This window comes from Oryzias latipes, chromosome 23 (assembly GCF_002234675.1).
Source record: "Oryzias latipes chromosome 23, ASM223467v1".
In the NCBI taxonomy this organism is placed as follows: domain Eukaryota; kingdom Metazoa; phylum Chordata; class Actinopteri; order Beloniformes; family Adrianichthyidae; genus Oryzias; species Oryzias latipes.
The window spans coordinates 1120461-1138604 of record NC_019881.2 but is presented as its reverse complement, the minus strand read 5'-3'; the positions used below and the strand labels follow the sequence as shown (position 1 = coordinate 1138604).

At 46.1% G+C, this 18144-nt stretch overlaps 1 protein-coding gene across 1 annotated transcript; it reads right to left on the bottom strand.

The window, feature by feature from the left end:
- Positions 1-319: 319 nt before the first annotated feature.
- LOC101158155 (solute carrier organic anion transporter family member 1C1) lies at positions 320-17935 on the bottom strand (the record flags this gene model as incomplete). Its single annotated transcript, XM_023952464.1, is given in 10 exon segments — positions 320-1610; positions 1686-1803; positions 3199-3263; positions 4525-4709; positions 4952-5117; positions 5946-6141; positions 7312-7476; positions 7565-7783; positions 17603-17701; positions 17789-17935. Coding segments are annotated over 10 exon segments (1775 nt in total), but the record flags the coding sequence as incomplete, so codon positions are not given.
- Positions 17936-18144: the final 209 nt, after the last annotated feature.

Below are 18144 nucleotides of genomic sequence, written 5' to 3'. Positions count from 1 at the left end.
TAAGTAACTTATTTTAGGACTTACTGGAGAAAAGTTAACAGAGGACTCCCAGAGAGCGTTACAGTTTACAGCACAGCAGCAGAACACAAAGCAAAATATAGCCTTCATGCTAAAGCAAAAACGGATAAAACGAGCTAAACACTGCAGTTCTGTTCCCACAATCCACTGCAATCATCATCTGTCAATCATAAAACTGCACCCCCTAATTATTGAAAAATAAGCAGTTTAAAAAAAAGTGACAAATTTGGAAAAAAAATGTACCCCCCCGAACTGTCATGATTTAATTATGCAACCATGGTTGAAATAAGACGTTCCAGCAGCCGGCATCAAAGAGGTTTATTTGAGGCTGAAAATGAGGATTCGAACACAGCAGTCGATGTGAAAATGCACCAGCCCCCTTCTGGTCTGTTGAGGTACTGCAGCGTTTTTTTACTTTCTGTCTGGCCTTCACATGCTGGAGCAGGGGCCGGCACTCTGCAGCTCTGGAACCGGAGCAGGTCGGTACCAGGAGCAAGTCGGAACCAGGCGAGCTGCACGTCCCTGGACCGGATCGGTACCAGGAGCAGGTCTGAACCAGGCGAGCTGCTTGTCCCTGGACCGGATCGGTACCAGGAGCAGGTCCGAACCAGGCGAGCTTCTTGTCCCTGGACCGGATCGGTACCAGGAGCAGGTCTGAACCAGGCGAGCTGCTTGTCCCTGGACCGGATCGGTACCAGGAGCAGGTCTGAACCAGGCGAGCTGCTTGTCCCTGGACCGGATCGGTACCAGGAGCAGGTCTGAACCAGGCGAGCTGCTTGTCCCTGGAGCAGCTCGCCTGTGCTGACGACTTCGGTCGGCAAGCGAGGATTTGCCATCAATACTTGTTTACTTGTTTGTTTGGACACATATTTCATTCACACTTGATAATCTGGAAGAAGTCCAAGAATCTGGAAAACCTTTGGATCGTTCCGAATGAACAAAGATCCACAATGAATCGTATCGTCAACCACAAATAATGATATGAATTGAATCATTAAATCAAATCGTTGCAGCCCTACTTAATGTACTTGAAGCTTTGGTCTTACTAAAGGAACGAGGAAGAGCATTCTACAAACATTTATTGATGCAAATAAATGTAATTTTATTTCAAATAGGAGATAAGTTTTTTTTGTGTTTCCTTTGAAACCCATTGCTGTTCTGGAGTGGGTAAGAGCTTCTATTCTTGGCTTCTTTCCTCTGTGTGGTTGATCTCTTGCTGAGATTCTGCCTCCCAGCAGGCCAGGTCCTTGCTGGCTTCATCAGTTACATGCAGAGTGAACTCAGTCGTGGTCTGTGTACAGCATTTAGACTCATTATCTCGTGAAGGCTGTCCTAATCTGTCAACCGCTTCCTCCTTGTCACAGTCTGTGGTAACCTTCAGGTCATGAGGCACCTTGGGACTCATTGACGCGCCAGCGCCTTCAGTGGCGTTTGATGGGATCTGGAGTTCAATGTCCTTAGAAGCTTTAATGCGCTGCGTTTCTTTTTCCCCATCTTGTCCTCGAAACTGTCGCCTGAGGAGGACGATGACGGCAATCATGAAGAAATAGGAGGAACCACTGAGGCAGGTGATCAGACCCAAGAAAATAACTCTGGAAAAGGCAAAGGTAGATTAAAAATATGCAAACTTCACATATTTGTGGAGCAGCGTTGGGTCCAACAGTTACCTGTACATGTCTGACTCATAAAGGCGACATGCCCCCTGGCCCCCACACTTCTTCACAGACCACTTCAGGCACGTTGAGTCAATCAGGGCTCCAAAATACACTGGTGCTGGGATTCCACCTGCAAACAGACAACGAAAAAACAGTTTTTCCTAAAACATTTCTTTGTGTTTAGTTTACATAGTGCTATACAAAAGCCCCAAAACATCAGACAGAGATTTGTTGGTTGTGGAGCTACTTTCACCAATCAGGGACTCAGATTTGGTAGTGGCCTATGGATGGCGTCCCTTTTTATTTTACAAAGTGCCAACCACTTGAAGCTTGATCATGGAGGAGAAATTGATAGTTGTGGTTTGTGCTTTCCCGGAATTACTCGACACCAAGTATTCAGAAAGAAATCTGTGGGAAAATGAGGCTGGAGCAAGATTTACAAGGTTTGCACCTCTTCGACTCTTCATACCAACTCTAGGTGGCGCAAATGTGCTACTGGACAGGGAAGTCCCTTCCTTCTCGTCCAGTGTGAACGCTCAACGTGGCCCGGAACTCGCTTTTAGCGCGTTCTTGAAAGCGCGTCACAAGCCCGGTGTGTCCCCAGCTTGAGTTTTTGATCTAATTCAGTCTAGATAATTTCAATAACGACAGATTCTTTTAACTGTATGCTGTTAGTTTGATACAAGATTGTATCAAAGAGTTTTGGGTGTATTCCACTGATCAAGCAAAAGTGAACGCGGGAGAGAGAAATTAAAGATGAGGGAGTTTGCCTCTAGCAGAACCAAACGTAGTGAGGCTGACCGTCTGCTGTGGGTCTGAGACGACAAAAATGGGGTCAAACTGGTAACCGGTGCAATGAGAGAATCAGATAAACAGACACAAAATCTCTGGAACATCCGTTATATAACAAAAAAAAGAACTACTAACTGCAAAAAGATAAAAAGGAAAATGAACAAATCAAAAATCCCTCTATCATTAACTGCAACCTTAAGAGAACAGGAAGGAGAAAGACTGTGTATGAGACCTGGACTGAGTGACCCCTCCCTCATGTTCCAAACAGGAAGTACCCACTGGCTCCAAAATCCAATAGACTTCTATAGAGAAGTCTATTAAAGTCTCAGTCATTCTATTGGTCAGAATAACGGTTCTATTTGTTTCATGATATTATTTTCTATAGTTATTCAAGTGATAAACTGACCAATCAGATTTCTCTATAAAAGCATGGGGTCTCACATCAAATGTTCGAAACATTTGATTGACTTTCAGGTGGTAGGGGTGTGGTGTTCCACCAAGCTCACTCCTGATTGGTGGGAGCGGTTGCTATAGAAATGTTGATCCAGACCGAATGGGACCAATCACTGCTCACTGCCACCGTCTGGTTCTAACATGGCGGCATCCATTTTGAAAACAATGGCGACTGAATTGACATTTTCTATGGGTGACGTCACACTCCCTCAGTCCAGTTGTCATATACAGTCAATGAAACATACATTCAAAAACTTCTGCTGGTAAAGATGAATCTTACCAAGAGTCCTTGTTACCAAGGCCTGAATTCCCAGAGCAAGAGACTTCAGCTCTGGTGAGATGCATCTGTTTTCTCAACACAAGAGGAAAGGTGGACATTTAGTGACATTACATGTTTCCTGAGGACTTTTTGACAGCAGTTTGATGAATCTCAAGACATTTTTAGGGTATTTGAGTTTTAAAAATCTGGAGTTCAAAACAAAGATGGATTACAAATTTTCATCCGCACATTTTTTCTGCCCAGTGTTTCCTTTTCATGCTCAAGGGTTGCTGGAGCCTATTCAGCTACTGCCTGGCGAGGCCAGCCACACGCCTGACGGTTGGCCAGGCCATTGCACATCGAAACAACAAACACGCTTAGAAGCATGTTTTTGGACTGTGGGAGGAAACCGGAGGGGTTTGATAGGATCTAAACAGATGTCTTGGAGGACTCGTTACTAAGAAATCAGCAGATTCATTCAGCCACTTATTTAGACAAGGAGAAACAATCACCCCTTCATCACTGTGCTTGAGATGAAACAAAAATCCCCAGAATGACACTAGAGATTAATTTAAACCTGAGAAGACTGGTGTTCTGTACTAAAAGTATGGTCCTGCTGCAGAACTACTCACAATAAATTAGGGATATTGTTTCTACAGAAGTGCTTTTCTTATTTGCTCTGAATTTCAATCAAATGAGTAAACGTTCCCTTTGATATTACTAATGATGACTGAGGAAAAGATCAATTGACATCAGTTTGATATTTATTACCCCAAATTAAAGACAATTATAAAGAAAGCCCCAAATAACAAACATCGACCATATCGTTCCTGGTGGTGTCTTGGTGTTAGTGGAGTTACCTGCAACAGTAATCTGGCATTCTAGTCAAAGCAGGGGGGGTCGATTGGAAACCCTAGTACCCCAACAGGCCTGAGCTGTGTGGCATGTGCAGACCATGTCTGAGGTCAGAGGTCCTTAGGTACTCATCAGGGTGGTCTGTCACTGGCTGGACTGAACTGAATTCTTTTGGTTTTTGGCCCCAATAGTTAACACCCACTGAACACAGTGAGACCAGTATGTGGAAAACACAAACTGAGGTGTGTCTGTTACCCCAATACAATTACCTCCCCATCCCAAAAGGCTCTGAAGTGAAACAAACACAGTGTTAGAGGCATCCACTGAGTTTCCACAGTATCCCTAACATATTGTGATCAGATCATTTTACCAATGAATCTAAACTCTAAAAAGGATTTCCAATCTCTATTGAACCTAGATTTGCGTGAAGCGCTACCACAACACAACTGTCACAGTGATCATGATTTCATCCCTGTAGCGTGATGTACAGACCGGATGATGACCATGTAACCGGGTGTGGCTCCAAGAGAGCTGATGAAGGAGCTGAGGACAGAAACCGCCATGTAGGAGGTGAAACTGCGGCTGCAGTCCTTAGCATGAGGGCACTGGCCCAGCTTCACCGACGAGGAGGTGCCGGCCGGAAAGGATGTGGACACACAGCTACAGTTATGAAAAACCTGGAAAATGTATTTATAATGCACCTTTCAGTAATTGAAACCTCAAAGTCCTACGGCAACATTTGAAAAGTATAAAAAGAAATAATTCATTCAGTTACTCCAAATCCTAATCCTATTTTCTGAAGATTTACACATCATGAAGGTTGACAACATTGTGTTTGCTTGATTGCACTGCAACGGGTGAAAATGTAGGACATCAAATAGGAAAGACAGTTTCTATCTTTACCAACAATGAAGCTTACCGTGTTTTTTCCGTATCCGCTGGAGTTGAGGCAGCCCGCCATGCATGGGGAGATGTACGTGATCCCACTGTCTGCGCAGACAGGGTCCCACTCGTCTGCTGAACATGAGCAGTCTCTGTTGCACTCGGAAAAGAGGGTCCCTGCGTAGTACGATACACTCCGTGTTCTGTCCGGGATAGAGGTTCATGTCAGGATAGACATACAACAGTAGAAGGTTTAGAAGGTTAAAACCCATTTTCTCTGAGGTAGTTGTAGGTATAGACTGACTTTACTTGTCATCAATAGTGCTGCTACTTTCCGTGACCTCCAATTGCAGTTTGATGGAGGATTGAAAACACAGTCAATCCAGCTTTTTTCATTTCTAGGAAGACTTTTTCTGTTTCATATAAGAAATAAAGCTCTGTACCTAAAGCCTTAGTCACAAGAACCCATACAGGGCGCTGTGGGTTTTTGGGTTGTCCGGGCCTGTTGAGGGTCGTAGACAGAAGCGGCTTAAAGGGAGCGCAGACATGTCTTGCAGCTCCATTGAGGCTCTTACAGCCACCTTAAGGGACGTAGTTGAAAATGGTTTGTACCATTGTTGTGCACATAAGTGGATCATGTGTTATTGATCAGAACACGTTGCACACACTTGGGATGAATTGGTGATGCGGTCTCATGGTACTCTCACGCCACACTACAGTCATGACTGAGGCGTGAACACTGGCCCTTTAAGCTGTATTCACATTGAATGCGATTTGTGCATCAGTGGCGTCCAATTTAATGTGCAGATGCAGTCAGAGGTCCTGCGGTCATATCAGGCACGAGAGATGGACAGTACCCCCCCGGCCCCCACACAGCTTGATATCAAATTTATGGACACATTTTTGGACATCAAACAGCGAATTTCACGCTCGTCAAAACAGACATGGTGAAAATGAATTTGACACGCACATCTTTTTCTGTTATAAAATGATCAAAACAAATATTGATCATGCCATGAATGGTTACTTACCCATTGTAGGACACAGTGAGCCCTGCCACAGGTATGTTATCACACTTGGTACCAAACTGCAGCAGTAACAGGAGGTATCCGATGAAGGACGTGACAAAGGAGAGCTGAGCTCCTGACACCACACTCAGCTTGTACCTCCTCATCAGGAGCCCCCCCAGGAAGATCCCCACTGCTACAGCGGGCAAGTTCAGCATCCCTGAACCAAAGACGGGAAAATCTGAGTTCACATGGTTTAAATACTAAACCACTCCATTTGCATTTTGGTCCCAAATTTGAAACTACCCTGGAAACGAGGAACGAGCTGGAGGAGATGGGAAGGAGTCCGGTTGTGAGGAAGTTTGAAAGTGATGAGTTAGACTGTGCAGCCAGTGTTGTTGCTATAGTGATGTGATTGGTGAACAGGGTTCAGGAAATGAGGTTTAAACTATCTGAAGCTTATGGATGGACTCGTATGGGAGACCAAAAAGAAGTGGGTATGGAACGTGACTACTGAATGGACTAGCAGAGTCTTGCTGGAATGCAGAAGTAACGGTTAAAAACGGTTCATTTTGAAAAACAATTCGTAGGAAATGAACAATGTGTGATGAAAGAGAGAGATGAGCGACACCACAGGAGGTGAGGACAGTGGAGTTATCAATTGTTAATAAAAAGCTCTCAACTCTGGGAATAAATAGTGGAGGGAAGACAGGAAAAAGTATGCTTCAAACAAAAAGCAGAGGTTGGTTGGATCAAAAATAGGACAGTGGTTGAATGTGGTAAAAAAATGTATATCAACTCAGGAGCAAGAGCTACAATTAGTAGTGTGTTCTCTAAATTCAATGACATGCGCTTTCACACCCTGATTTTATTTCAAATGTAATCTTTATTGGAATATATATATATAGATATTTATCTAAATTTAATAGAATGTGCATCCATGGTGTTCACATTGGAAAAGCAAGGAAGTTCCCTCTTTTCTTTATTTACGCATGTCCGCCATCTACAGCTCAGAGGGACTTAGTGCAAAATGGTGCAAATTTCGCCATTTGGGCCTAAAACTGAAAGGTTTCTGTTCATTGCTAGCGTCCGTGCAATGATGGGTTTGGATCAGCATCATGTCAGGAGAGTGGCCTCGGTTTATCTTTCTTTGAAAAACAAACACAGACGTCGTCAGGCTCGTTGCCGTGTCTGGTCTCCCAGATGAACCAAAACCAGACGTCACTAACAAATCACAGTCCCTGATTGGTCAAAGTTCGACCTGGTTTAACTGGTTCCGGCGTTCAGTGGTCACACATTTTCCATGTAGAGTCCAATTTGCTTTTACTGTATGTGCGTTTACATGGACCTTTGATTGGAAGCTGAACAGCAGCATGAACACATTTCTCACCTATGAGGAAGTTGGCTCTGGATGCAGACTGTCCAAACTGCTGCTCCATGTATTTGGCTTTGAAGGTGAAAAGCCCAATGAAGGAGTTGAATTTCAGGATGCTCGCACAAAGAAGCAAGAAGTAGGCAGGAGTTCCCAACAGGCGTCTCAGCGATGGAAGGAACCCTGAGAGGCAAAACTGAAACTGAAAGGAAAGCTGAGACATCTGCTCTCACACACACACACACAACCAGGAGGGCTTCTCTGGCTCTACCTTTGGCGATTTCCTTCAGCTTAAGCTTGTGGTTGCTGCTCACTGCAGCTTCTGGGGTCACAGAAGCTGATTTGGACTCCGAAGTATCCGGCTTGGGTAGGGAGCGGGGCAGGAACCAGAAGGGAATGCTGGAGATGAAAAGGAGGGCAGAGGACACCAGGAAACCCAACCACCAGGCGCCCACCCAGCGGGCGTCCTTCACAGTGATGGTCACACTATCTGCACCGGGACAGAAAAACACAGAGCAGTCATTGTGAAGATTTCTCCTTTGATTTGCGTCTGCTGTCATGACAAACACAAACCCGTCCAGACAGTGACACCTGTGCCTCACATGGACAGGTGTGCTGGCTGTTTGACTGCTGTGTCAGACCTTTGCACCGTGAGCAGCAGGCTGGATCCAAATGAGGCTCCAGTCACAGTCGCTTTGTCAAACATGCAGCTTCTTGGGCGTGATGCTGTAGTATCGCGAGACCCAGCGAGACGAGTGTGGTGAGTCGACTTGGCGGCGCGTAAGCATTTGAACAAACATTTTCGATCTTGTTTCATTTTTCCGCCATATTAAAACATTTCCTGCTAACTAACATAACCTGTTAAGAGTATTAAGCTTCTGTCAGCCTGGAGGACCTGGAGAATTTCATTGACGAGTGTTTTAATACCTGGAACATGGTGAAGCCCAGAAACGCCACCACTACCCCCTCCGCCAAGCGTGAACGGCCTGAGGACTCTCCCGGGGCTGTGTCCTCTCCAGGCAGCGGAATGAGCGATATCCTGGATTCGATTGACAAAAAGCTCTCCAGCTTTGATGGCCGCCTCAATCTGCTGGAGATCCTCCATAGAGAATTTCAAGGTCTGCGGGAGTCTCTGGAATTCAGCCAGCAGCAGGTGCGGGAGCTCGCAGCGGAGAACCAGGCCCTCAGAGAGACCGTCAAGACCCTGAGCAGTGACACCGCCCGTCTCTCCGAGGAGAACCGATCCATCAAGGAAACCCTCCTGGATCTTCAGTCGAGGAGCATGAGGGACAATCTAGTGGTCGCGGGGGTTCCAGAGGAGGTAGGAGAAGACCCCGAAGCCACCGTGAGATCCTTTTTACAGGTCCACCTGAAGCTCCCCAAGGAGGAGGTGCAGAAGATCTCCTTCCACAGGGTTCACCGCCTCGGAGGAAGAAGGTCCGACCACCAGCGCCCGCGTCCTATTGTGGCTAAATTCGAACATTTCAAACAGAAGGAGTTGGTGAAGGGCCGCGGACGGGAACTGAGAGGCACGCATTACAGCGTTAATGACCAGTTCCCGGCAGAAATCCTCCGTAGAAGGAAGATCCTGTTCCCGCTGAGGAGGAAGCATCTTGCTGCTGGTTCGAGAGCGATTGTGGCCGTTGACAAACTGTACGTGGACGGACGGCTGTTCCGGGACCCTGAGATCACCCCCTGGCTGTGCTGAAGGCTTTCAGATCCGCGCTGAGAACATCTGCGCTGCCCAGAAGAAACCCGCTAAACTTACTTCAATGAATGGAAAACCGGATCATCAATAATCCACACCTCGATCTCAGGAAAACAGTCTTTTTTTTTTCTTCGTCACCTCAGTCCCACTGATGTTTCTATTGTTGTTTTGTTGTTGTTTTCGTTTTCCCTTCTATCTCTTTTTTTCTTTCCTTTACTCTCCCCCCCCCCTCTCCCCCCTCATTATATGTAAATCACCTGGAAGCAACTCATCCTCGGTAAGTATTTATTTATGCACGGAACGGGCGCGCGCTCACACAAGCGCACACAGGGGCGTGCACATGCGATCCCGCACACACACGCTGACATACTGCAATCACCTCACACAGGCTCTCATAGGACGCACGCGACACGCAGCTCACATAACCAGAAAACGTTCACGCGCACAGCGCTTCTCAAATGCGGGCACGCGCACACGGACTGGCACACAAGCACTACTTAGCTTTACACCTTTTCAGTCAGAGCAGTTATGAACAGTCTTAACATCGTTAGCTGGAATGTGCGTGGACTTGGCTCTGAGCCAAAGAGACTGAAAGTGTTAAATCACCTGGATGGTCTAAAAGCAGATATAGCTCTACTGCAGGAGACCCATTTATCAGATTCTTTGAATCACCTTATGTGCTGCTTACAATTTCCAGTTATATACTCTGCCAGTTACAACTCCAAACAAAGAGGAGTTGCTGTTTTAATTAATAAAAATCTTAATTTTACTCATAAGGATACAGTTACTGACCCAGAAGGCAGATTTGTAATCATTAATATATCCATTCAGAATAAGGACTATTGTATAGTGAGTATTTATGGTCCTAATGTTGACGACTCTTCCTTCTTTCACAGATTCTTCACCTCACTCTCAGTTCACTCTGACTCCACAATCATTATAGGAGGAGACTTCAACCTTGTTTTGGACCCTGAACTTGACAGACTCAGCACAGCAGCAAACCAGCGTACATGGCGGTCTGCAAGTATTCTAAAGCAGTACATGAATGATCTGGGTCTCTGCGACGCGTGGCGCTCATGTCACCCAAGCACTAAAGGGTTCACCTTTTTTTCTCCAGTTCACTATTCACACTCCCGTTTAGACTATTTATTAATCAGTAACTCTCTTTTAAAAAATATTCAAAGCTCCAATATCCATCCAATTATTATCAGTGATCATGCACCAGTCTCTGTAAACATTTCTAGGGAAAAATCCACACCCTCTGGTACAACCTGGAGGTTTAATACGTCTCTGTTAAAGGACCAGGAATTTCTTGAATTCTTTAAAAAAGAGTGGGCAACCTTCTTAGACTTCAACAATACTCCAGACATCCCACCGTGCGTTCTTTGGGAAGCAGCAAAGGCAGTCATGAGAGGGAAAATCATTTCTTATTCAACGCACAAAAAACGCAAAGAGAAAGCAGATTTATTAGAATTAGAAAATAAAATCAAAACCCTGGAGACTGCTTATGCTGCTTCTGCACAGGAACGCATTCTGGGAGATCTGAAAAATTTAAAGCTGCAGTTAAATGACATCATTAATAAACAAACACAATTTCAAATACAAAGGCTACGACTTGAAAGATTTGAAAACTCTAATAAATCTGGCAAATTTCTGGCTAATCAGCTTAAAATTAACAGAGAAAAATCATCAATCACCTCTATTATGGACCAAACAGGAAATGTCACCCATGACCCGGTCAAAATTAATAACGAATTTGAAAACTTTTATAAAAACCTGTACACACCGCAGATCAATCCGTCAGAGCAAAGTATTTACTCATTTCTTAATAATGTAAACCTACCCAGGCTAAATGAGGATCAAATCACAAACTTAGATTCTCCGCTCTTGCCGTCTGAACTTCATGAAGCTCTGTTACTTATGCCCAATGGTAAAGCACCAGGGCCTGATGGCTTTCCTGCTGAGTTTTATAAAGAATTCTGGGAACAACTGGCACCAACATTTTATAAAACTGTCACATCTATTAATGAGAGCCAATCAATGCCACCTAACATGAACTCAGCCAACATAATTCTTCTTCTAAAACCAGACAAAGATCCCACTAGTCCTTCAAGCTATCGCCCCATTTCTTTAATCAATGCAGATGTAAAAATTATCTGCAAAGCACTAGCACAGAGAATAGAAAAAATCACTCCTCACATAATTCACTTCGACCAGACTGGATTCATCAAAGGCAGACACTCGGATGATAATGTCCGTAGACTAGTTAATATAATAGACTTTGCCACCATTAAAAAACAGGAAATGACGGTACTATCGCTGGATGCTGAAAAAGCCTTTGACAGAGTTAATTGGAAGTTCCTTATTGCTGCCCTCCATAAGTTTGGTTTTGGAGAAGCATTCATCAATTGGATCAAAATATTATATCACAACCCCAATGCATCAGTTAGAACTAATAAACAGACTTCAAACAGGTTTTTTCTTGGAAGAGGAACCAGACAGGGCTGCCCACTCTCTCCTTCTCTTTTTGCTATATTCATTGAGCCTTTAGCTGCAGCAATAAGACAGAATGAGAGCATTATAGGAATAAAAACCAAACACAGCCATCATAAAATTAGTCTTTATGCGGATGACATATTACTGTTTTTAAGGAATTTACATTCTGTAAATGAAACAGCAATGATCATAAATGAATTCTCCTCCATATCAGACTATTCCATTAATTGGAATAAGTCTGTTTTATTACCACTCAACAGGAATATGGAACAAAGACTCACAATTCCAGTTAAAACAGGAAATATCAAATATCTGGGTATCTACTTTTCCCCCAAACTATCAGAACTGGTGCAGCTAAACCACACCCCATTACTGAAAAGCATACAGGACGATCTAACACGCTGGACCAACCTGCCTCTGTCCCTTATGGGCAAGGTAGCCACGGTTAAAATGAAAATCTTACCCAAGGTTAATTATCTCTTCTCAATGATTCCCACACAACCGCCATTAAAATGGTTCAAAACATTAGACTCATCCATATCAAGCTTTCTATGGAACAACAAACCTGCAAGAATTAGTCTAAAAACTTTAAAATCTGCAAAAAGCTGTGGAGGATTAGAACTACCTAATTTCCACAAATACTTTCTTGCAAATAGATTACAATATATCTTAAAATGGTTAAAAAATAATCCAGAAACCAACTCATGGTTAGACTTGGAACAGGTGTTATGTGGAAAGATCAACCTGTCACAGCTACCATTTATTAGCCAAACAGTTAAAAAACAGGATTGTTTCAAAAGCATTAATATAAATGCCACCTTAACAGCCTGGTGGGAATTTCTCAAAATATCAAAATCATCAATTCAACCGTGCAAAATGACACCCATCTGGAACAACCCGGACATCCTTATTAACAAAAAAATGATTCACTTCCCAGCTTGGCAAGCAGGGGGCATAAAACAACTAGAGCACGTAATTATTGATAGAAGATTCATAACCCCCCAGGAACTTCAAGACAAACATGGAATAAATAACTTCTTGGAATATCAGCAACTTAAATCAAGTATTACTAAAAAGTATAAAATTAAAGACGACGATTTAAAGCTACCAGATGTAGTTACCACTCTGATTAATTTTTCAATGAATAGAACTCTCTCCAAAATATACAAACTTTTATGTAATTTAGATAACAATATTGCCCTTCCAACAAAAAAATGGGATGCAGATTTGAGCATCAGCACAGATGAAAGCTTCTGGTCAGAACTTTGTCTAAACACCTTTAAACTGACAAAAAGTCCAAATCTGCAGCTAATCCATCTCAAAACTCTTCACAGAATTTACTACACTGGACAGAGGATGTTCAAGATGGGTCTCAGTAACTCAGACATTTGCGAGCACTGTGATAATAATCTACCCGACAGCTACATGCACGCACTGTGGTTCTGCACTCCTGTCAGGGCTCTCTGGCAGCAGGTATGTGCCGATTTATCAGTCTGGCTTAAGGTTTCAATCACTGCCTCACCGTCACTTTGTGTGCTTGGTGACATGAGTGCCATCGATATAGAAGAAGGATTAGCATCTATCATTTTCATAACTCTTTGTATTGCCAAAAAAACTATTTTAATAAATTGGAAAAACAAGAAAAATATAAACATAAGTCAACACAGAAATCTGCTGTTTGATCATATCAGCTTGGAAAAAATGTCAGCCCAAAGCTCAAGTAACTTTGAAAGAATTCAGTCTCTCTGGTCTCCTGTGGTTGACTCCATGACTTAGGGGGTGGAGGGCCTGGTCGTCGCTGCTCCTTGCCCTTCTGCCGTGGTTTGGGGTGGGGGTCGGGGCTTCCGGTGCCTGGCGGGGGCGGTGGGGGGCTCCGTTGGTCGGGGGGTCGGGTCCGGTGCCTGGGTGGGGCGGGCTGGGGCGCTGCGTGGTCCTCTGGGCTTGGGTGTGGGGGTGCGTGGTGGGGGGGTGGGGTGGTGGTCTGGCTTGGCTTGGGGGGGTGGTCCCTTTGCCTGTGCTGGGGGGGGTTGGCGGGGGGCCCTGCTCGGGTGGGGGGGGCCCAGCGGCGCCGGATGGGCTGCCCATCTGCACCTGGGGCTGGGATCGGCCCTTCCCTGGCTCTGGGACGGGACGGGACAACCCTCTCGGGGCCCCCGGTCGCTCTGGGTGTCACCCGCTTCGGCTGCGGGGTCTGGGGTGGGGTGGGGTGGGGGGCTTGTCGGCCCTGTCCTGTGGGGGGGCGTTCTGGGGGGGAGGGGGGGCCCATTATTAGTACGGGTCGGGGGGCTAGCGGGTCGGGGTCTCCGCTGAGGCAATCAGTGGTTGCCTCGGCCGGTTGGCCTCCTCGGTCCCGTCGAGGCCTGACCAGAGCTCTTCTAGGGCCGGCGTCTGGGGGTGGGGGCCTGGGCTTGCTCCGGGGGGGGGCGACGCTTTCTGGCTCCTCTCTCTCTGTGTGGGGTGGGTGGTGCCGGGCCTGGGGTGTCGGCGCCTCCGGGGGTGGGCCCCTGGGCTGGGTGGCCCTGGCCCCTTTGCTGGGGGTGGGCTGGGGGACGGCTGTTTGACCACCGGGGGACAGTCTACCAGCTGTCCCCAACTTACCCCCTTCCTTATATAACCTCATATTAGGGTGAGGGGGTGGGGGGTTTAGCCTGCGATGCGCCTTGGGGGGGGGCTACTTGGGAGTGGCCCCCCTCCTATGGTTGCCGTATGGAGTGGGCCCCCCCTCTTTCGGTTTTATTTGCACCTTAGACACGTAGGGTCCTTGGTAGGGGGGGTGCTTGGACATCACTGCCAGCAAGCAGCAGATGTCCTCCTGGCACCCTACCCGCCAATTTTAACCGCACCTTAGACATTTAGGGCCCCTTGGTGTGGAGGGTGAGGGGACATCACTGTGAGTAATCAGGAGATGTCCCCTTAGTGCCCTACTCGCCAATTTTAACTGCACCCCCCTTAGTACACACACCCCTCCCCCTTCAATATATACATTCAAACATAAACACACACACATGCACACAAACACCCTCTCAAACACCCATACACGCACACACATTTTACAAGGAAGGTGGGACCTGGGTCCATCTGTCCCCTACCCCGTCCCTGGTGGGGGGTGTGGGCCCCTTGGCGATGGCGGCCGTGTCCCTTGGGTGCCGGCTCCCTGGGCCCGGCGGTGCTCTCTCCGCACGGTGGGGGGGTTCATATTACACCTGAGCCGGGGGTGTTCGTGTCCCTGGGGGGTGGGTCCTGGTCCTTGCCCCTGGGCGCTGGGCCCCGCCAAACTTCCAACATGGCCGAGCCTGGTCGGGCCATATTTATAACATCCCTTATGGGCCGCCCTTTTTTCCCCGGGGTTCCCCCCTCCTGGGCGGGGGCGGCGGGCCCCTGCCTTGCTCCTACCTGGACCAACCGTGGGCCGGGTGGGTGGCTGCCTGGAGTGCGGAGCGGGTCTCCCTTGGGGGGTCCTGGCTCGTACCTGGGGTCGGGGCGGGGGGATGCCCGGAACTCCTGGGTGGTGGTGGGGTGCTCGTCTGGGGCTGTGGGCGTCCCTCTCCGGTGGGGCCCTGCGTTGGGCTCTTCCGGCGCGGCGGGGGGCTGCTTTCCTGGCTGGGCTGGGGCGGCGCTCTCTTTCCCTCTGCGCCTCCCTGCTCTCTGGCTCTGGGGGCCTCGCGGCGGTCCTGCTGGCCCTGGCCTGGGTGGCGGTCTTGGTCGCCCGGGGGGCGGTTGTTCCCTGCCTGTTCCCGTGTGGCGCTGGGGGAATTCCGGCTGCCGCTGCTGCTGCGGCGGGGGTATGGGTGTGGGGGTGGCTGGGCGCTCCTCCTCCTTCTTTTCACATTCCACCATCCATTTTAGAAGAACATAAACACTCACCTGAGCACAGGTGTTAGCTCACCTTTGCACTAATAGTTTGCATGATTGAATGAATGAAAGATTTCACACTAGTTGGTTTAAAGGCATAAGTATGCGTTCGTGAACACTATCTGTTTTGTGTGCATGTTGACATGTGGACATTTCTGCGGCTAGCAGGTGTGTTGATAATATTTGAGTGTGTGTGAACAGGCCCCGCCCTTTCTGTACTACATTTGAACCGTACCGTAACGATAAACAACCAGTAAACCTGCCTGCTCTATGCTGCTTCATGGTCTTACCCCCCTTCCCCTCCTATTATCACCCTCCTACCCCCCCCTCTCTCTAACGTCCCTCTCTCTTGTTCCCCTCTTTCCTTTTCCGTCCGGTCCAACACCAAAGATTTTCAAACATGATTGAAATTAATAAAGTTTGGCCTCAATTACAAAAGGGGTTTATTCAGACATACCTTTGGTTTGTCTGAAGATGAATAACCCCTCTTGTTAGAATAAAATATGTCCAACACAAGAGGCCCTCAGCTCTCATCTGTTTGCCTAGCTGTTGGACAGGACAAGTTAAAAAAAAAAAAAAAAAAAAAAAAAAAAAAAAAAAACATGCAGCTTCTTGCCAAAAAAACACTCACTGTTTGATTTGCATGAAAATGACAGTTTTTTCTTTTTTTTAATGGAGATCAGATGTGTCTAATACAAGAAAAAGAAGAAGAAAAAGAATTTTGTCATAAATATCCACACTAATATTCTAAGCCGACTGATTTCTACCTTTCAAGTATAATTTTTACATATTAGACAGTATAGAAAATGGTTAAGGTGAGCTTAAAAGTTACAGACACCACATCAGATGAATGTGCTAATGGCCAGAGGGATTTTTTTCACGTTTCATTTTCACTTTTATACTACATGGAAAATGGAGAGAGCAAAGGGGAAAGTTCAGCATAGACTATAGAAGCGTGTTATTTGTACACAGATGTGAGGTGTTTTAATGAAGACGTTATTTTCTCACTCTGGGGAAGAATCATGGCAGTCTGGCATTTTTCTGTGATGTAACACTGGGAGCATCCATTTGAGTACTTTTTAAATTTCATAATTGTATTTTCTGCCCTGTAAGTCCAATTTAAAAGCTGTCATTTTTTCCATGTCTGCGCCTTCTATCTGGGAGTGCCTATACAGTGCTCAGCATAAATGAGTACACCCCCTTTAAAAAGTACTAATGTAATCAGTAACTCAATGAACAAAAGAAAAATGTCCAAACTTTCCTCAAGGTTGAGTTTTACTGAACATTTCTTAAACCTCAGAACATGAAATGAAGGTAAATTATCTGACTTAGATCACATCATCTTCAGTTTGACTTTAATTGGTTGAAGCAAAAATGAAAACACCTGCAACAGAAACTAAACATCCAGTATTTTCTATGAGTATCATGATGTTTAGGGATAATCATGGTCCTTCTACGCATGGAATGAACAAGGTGGAGACATGTTGGAACTTCTGTCCTTGTAGAGCCTGGATGGAGACTGATGCTCCACTGGTTCTTCAGAATTCCCCTCAGGTGTTTGGTTGGGGTTCAGATCAGGAGACATACTCGGTCGTCCAATCACCTTCTTCCTGTTCTTCTCCAGAACTGCAGCAGTAGCTTTAGAGGTGGGGTTTGAATCGTTGTCGTGTTGGAAAGAGCCCCCCCCCCACACACACACACACCAGCAGCACTCATACAGCACACACCAGGACACTGCCACCACCGTGTTTCACTGTAGGTACCATGCATTTGTCTTTGAAATGCTCACCTTTGCGGCACCGTACAGTTTTAAAACCCTTAGTTCCAAAAACGGGGATGTTTGTCTCATCACTCCAGAGTATTGAGTCCCCATAGTCTTCATCTTCATCAGCATAGGCCCAAGCAGATTCTAGGCGTGCGTTTTTGTGCATGGCTTTAGGAGAGGCTTTCTTCATGGACGATAACCATGCATGACCACGCACCCCCATGACTGGGGTGGACTCATTTTGGCAACATGGGTTTAAATTCATTTGTTAGGAAAATCACTTTCCTAACGTGTTGTTTTCAACCAATGGCCCACCTTTGGAGGTGTATTTTGAAGCATAGTATTTCACAGAAAATTTTGATTCTGAAAGGACACTAAAGGTTTTCCGAAAAAGGAAGTTGGGTGTACTCAGTTGTGCTGAGCACTGTCTGTGGATTAAATCTGGGGCAGGTACTGTATCTCTGCACAAGAAGAGACAATCTACATACCCATATGAACAAATCCAATGTCAACATAAAGGTTGGCACAATAGGATCCCAGGAGAAATCCAAACATGGGACCCAGGAGAGTGATGGTCTGAAGACAAGCTATCAAAACAAAATCCGTTTGGGTCATTATTTCTTCATCTTTTCATCTGAAAAACTGAACACTCTCAGGGGAGAACATCGACTCACCGATGTAGAAAGGCGAGTTTTCGGGTTTGGCAAAGTCATCAATGTAGGAGATGCCGAGAGGCGTGACAGGAGTTTCTCCGATGCCACGCAAAGCATTCCCGAGGAACACGTAGATCCACATGTGGGATCCTGGCTCTTGAACACAGGCTGTAACACAACACGCATTCCTATTAATGACAAACCAACTATATACCTGAAAGTGTCGGCCGCAGTGTGACTTTATTTACCTGCAAACATTTCCCTCTGAATCCCCTCAAGAGCTATAGAGATATTTGAGCTTCTAGTAAATACCCCCCCCCCCTCACTTTTAGTAAGAAGATGCTAAGAAAAAGGTAGCAGAGCGGGAATGGTTATTC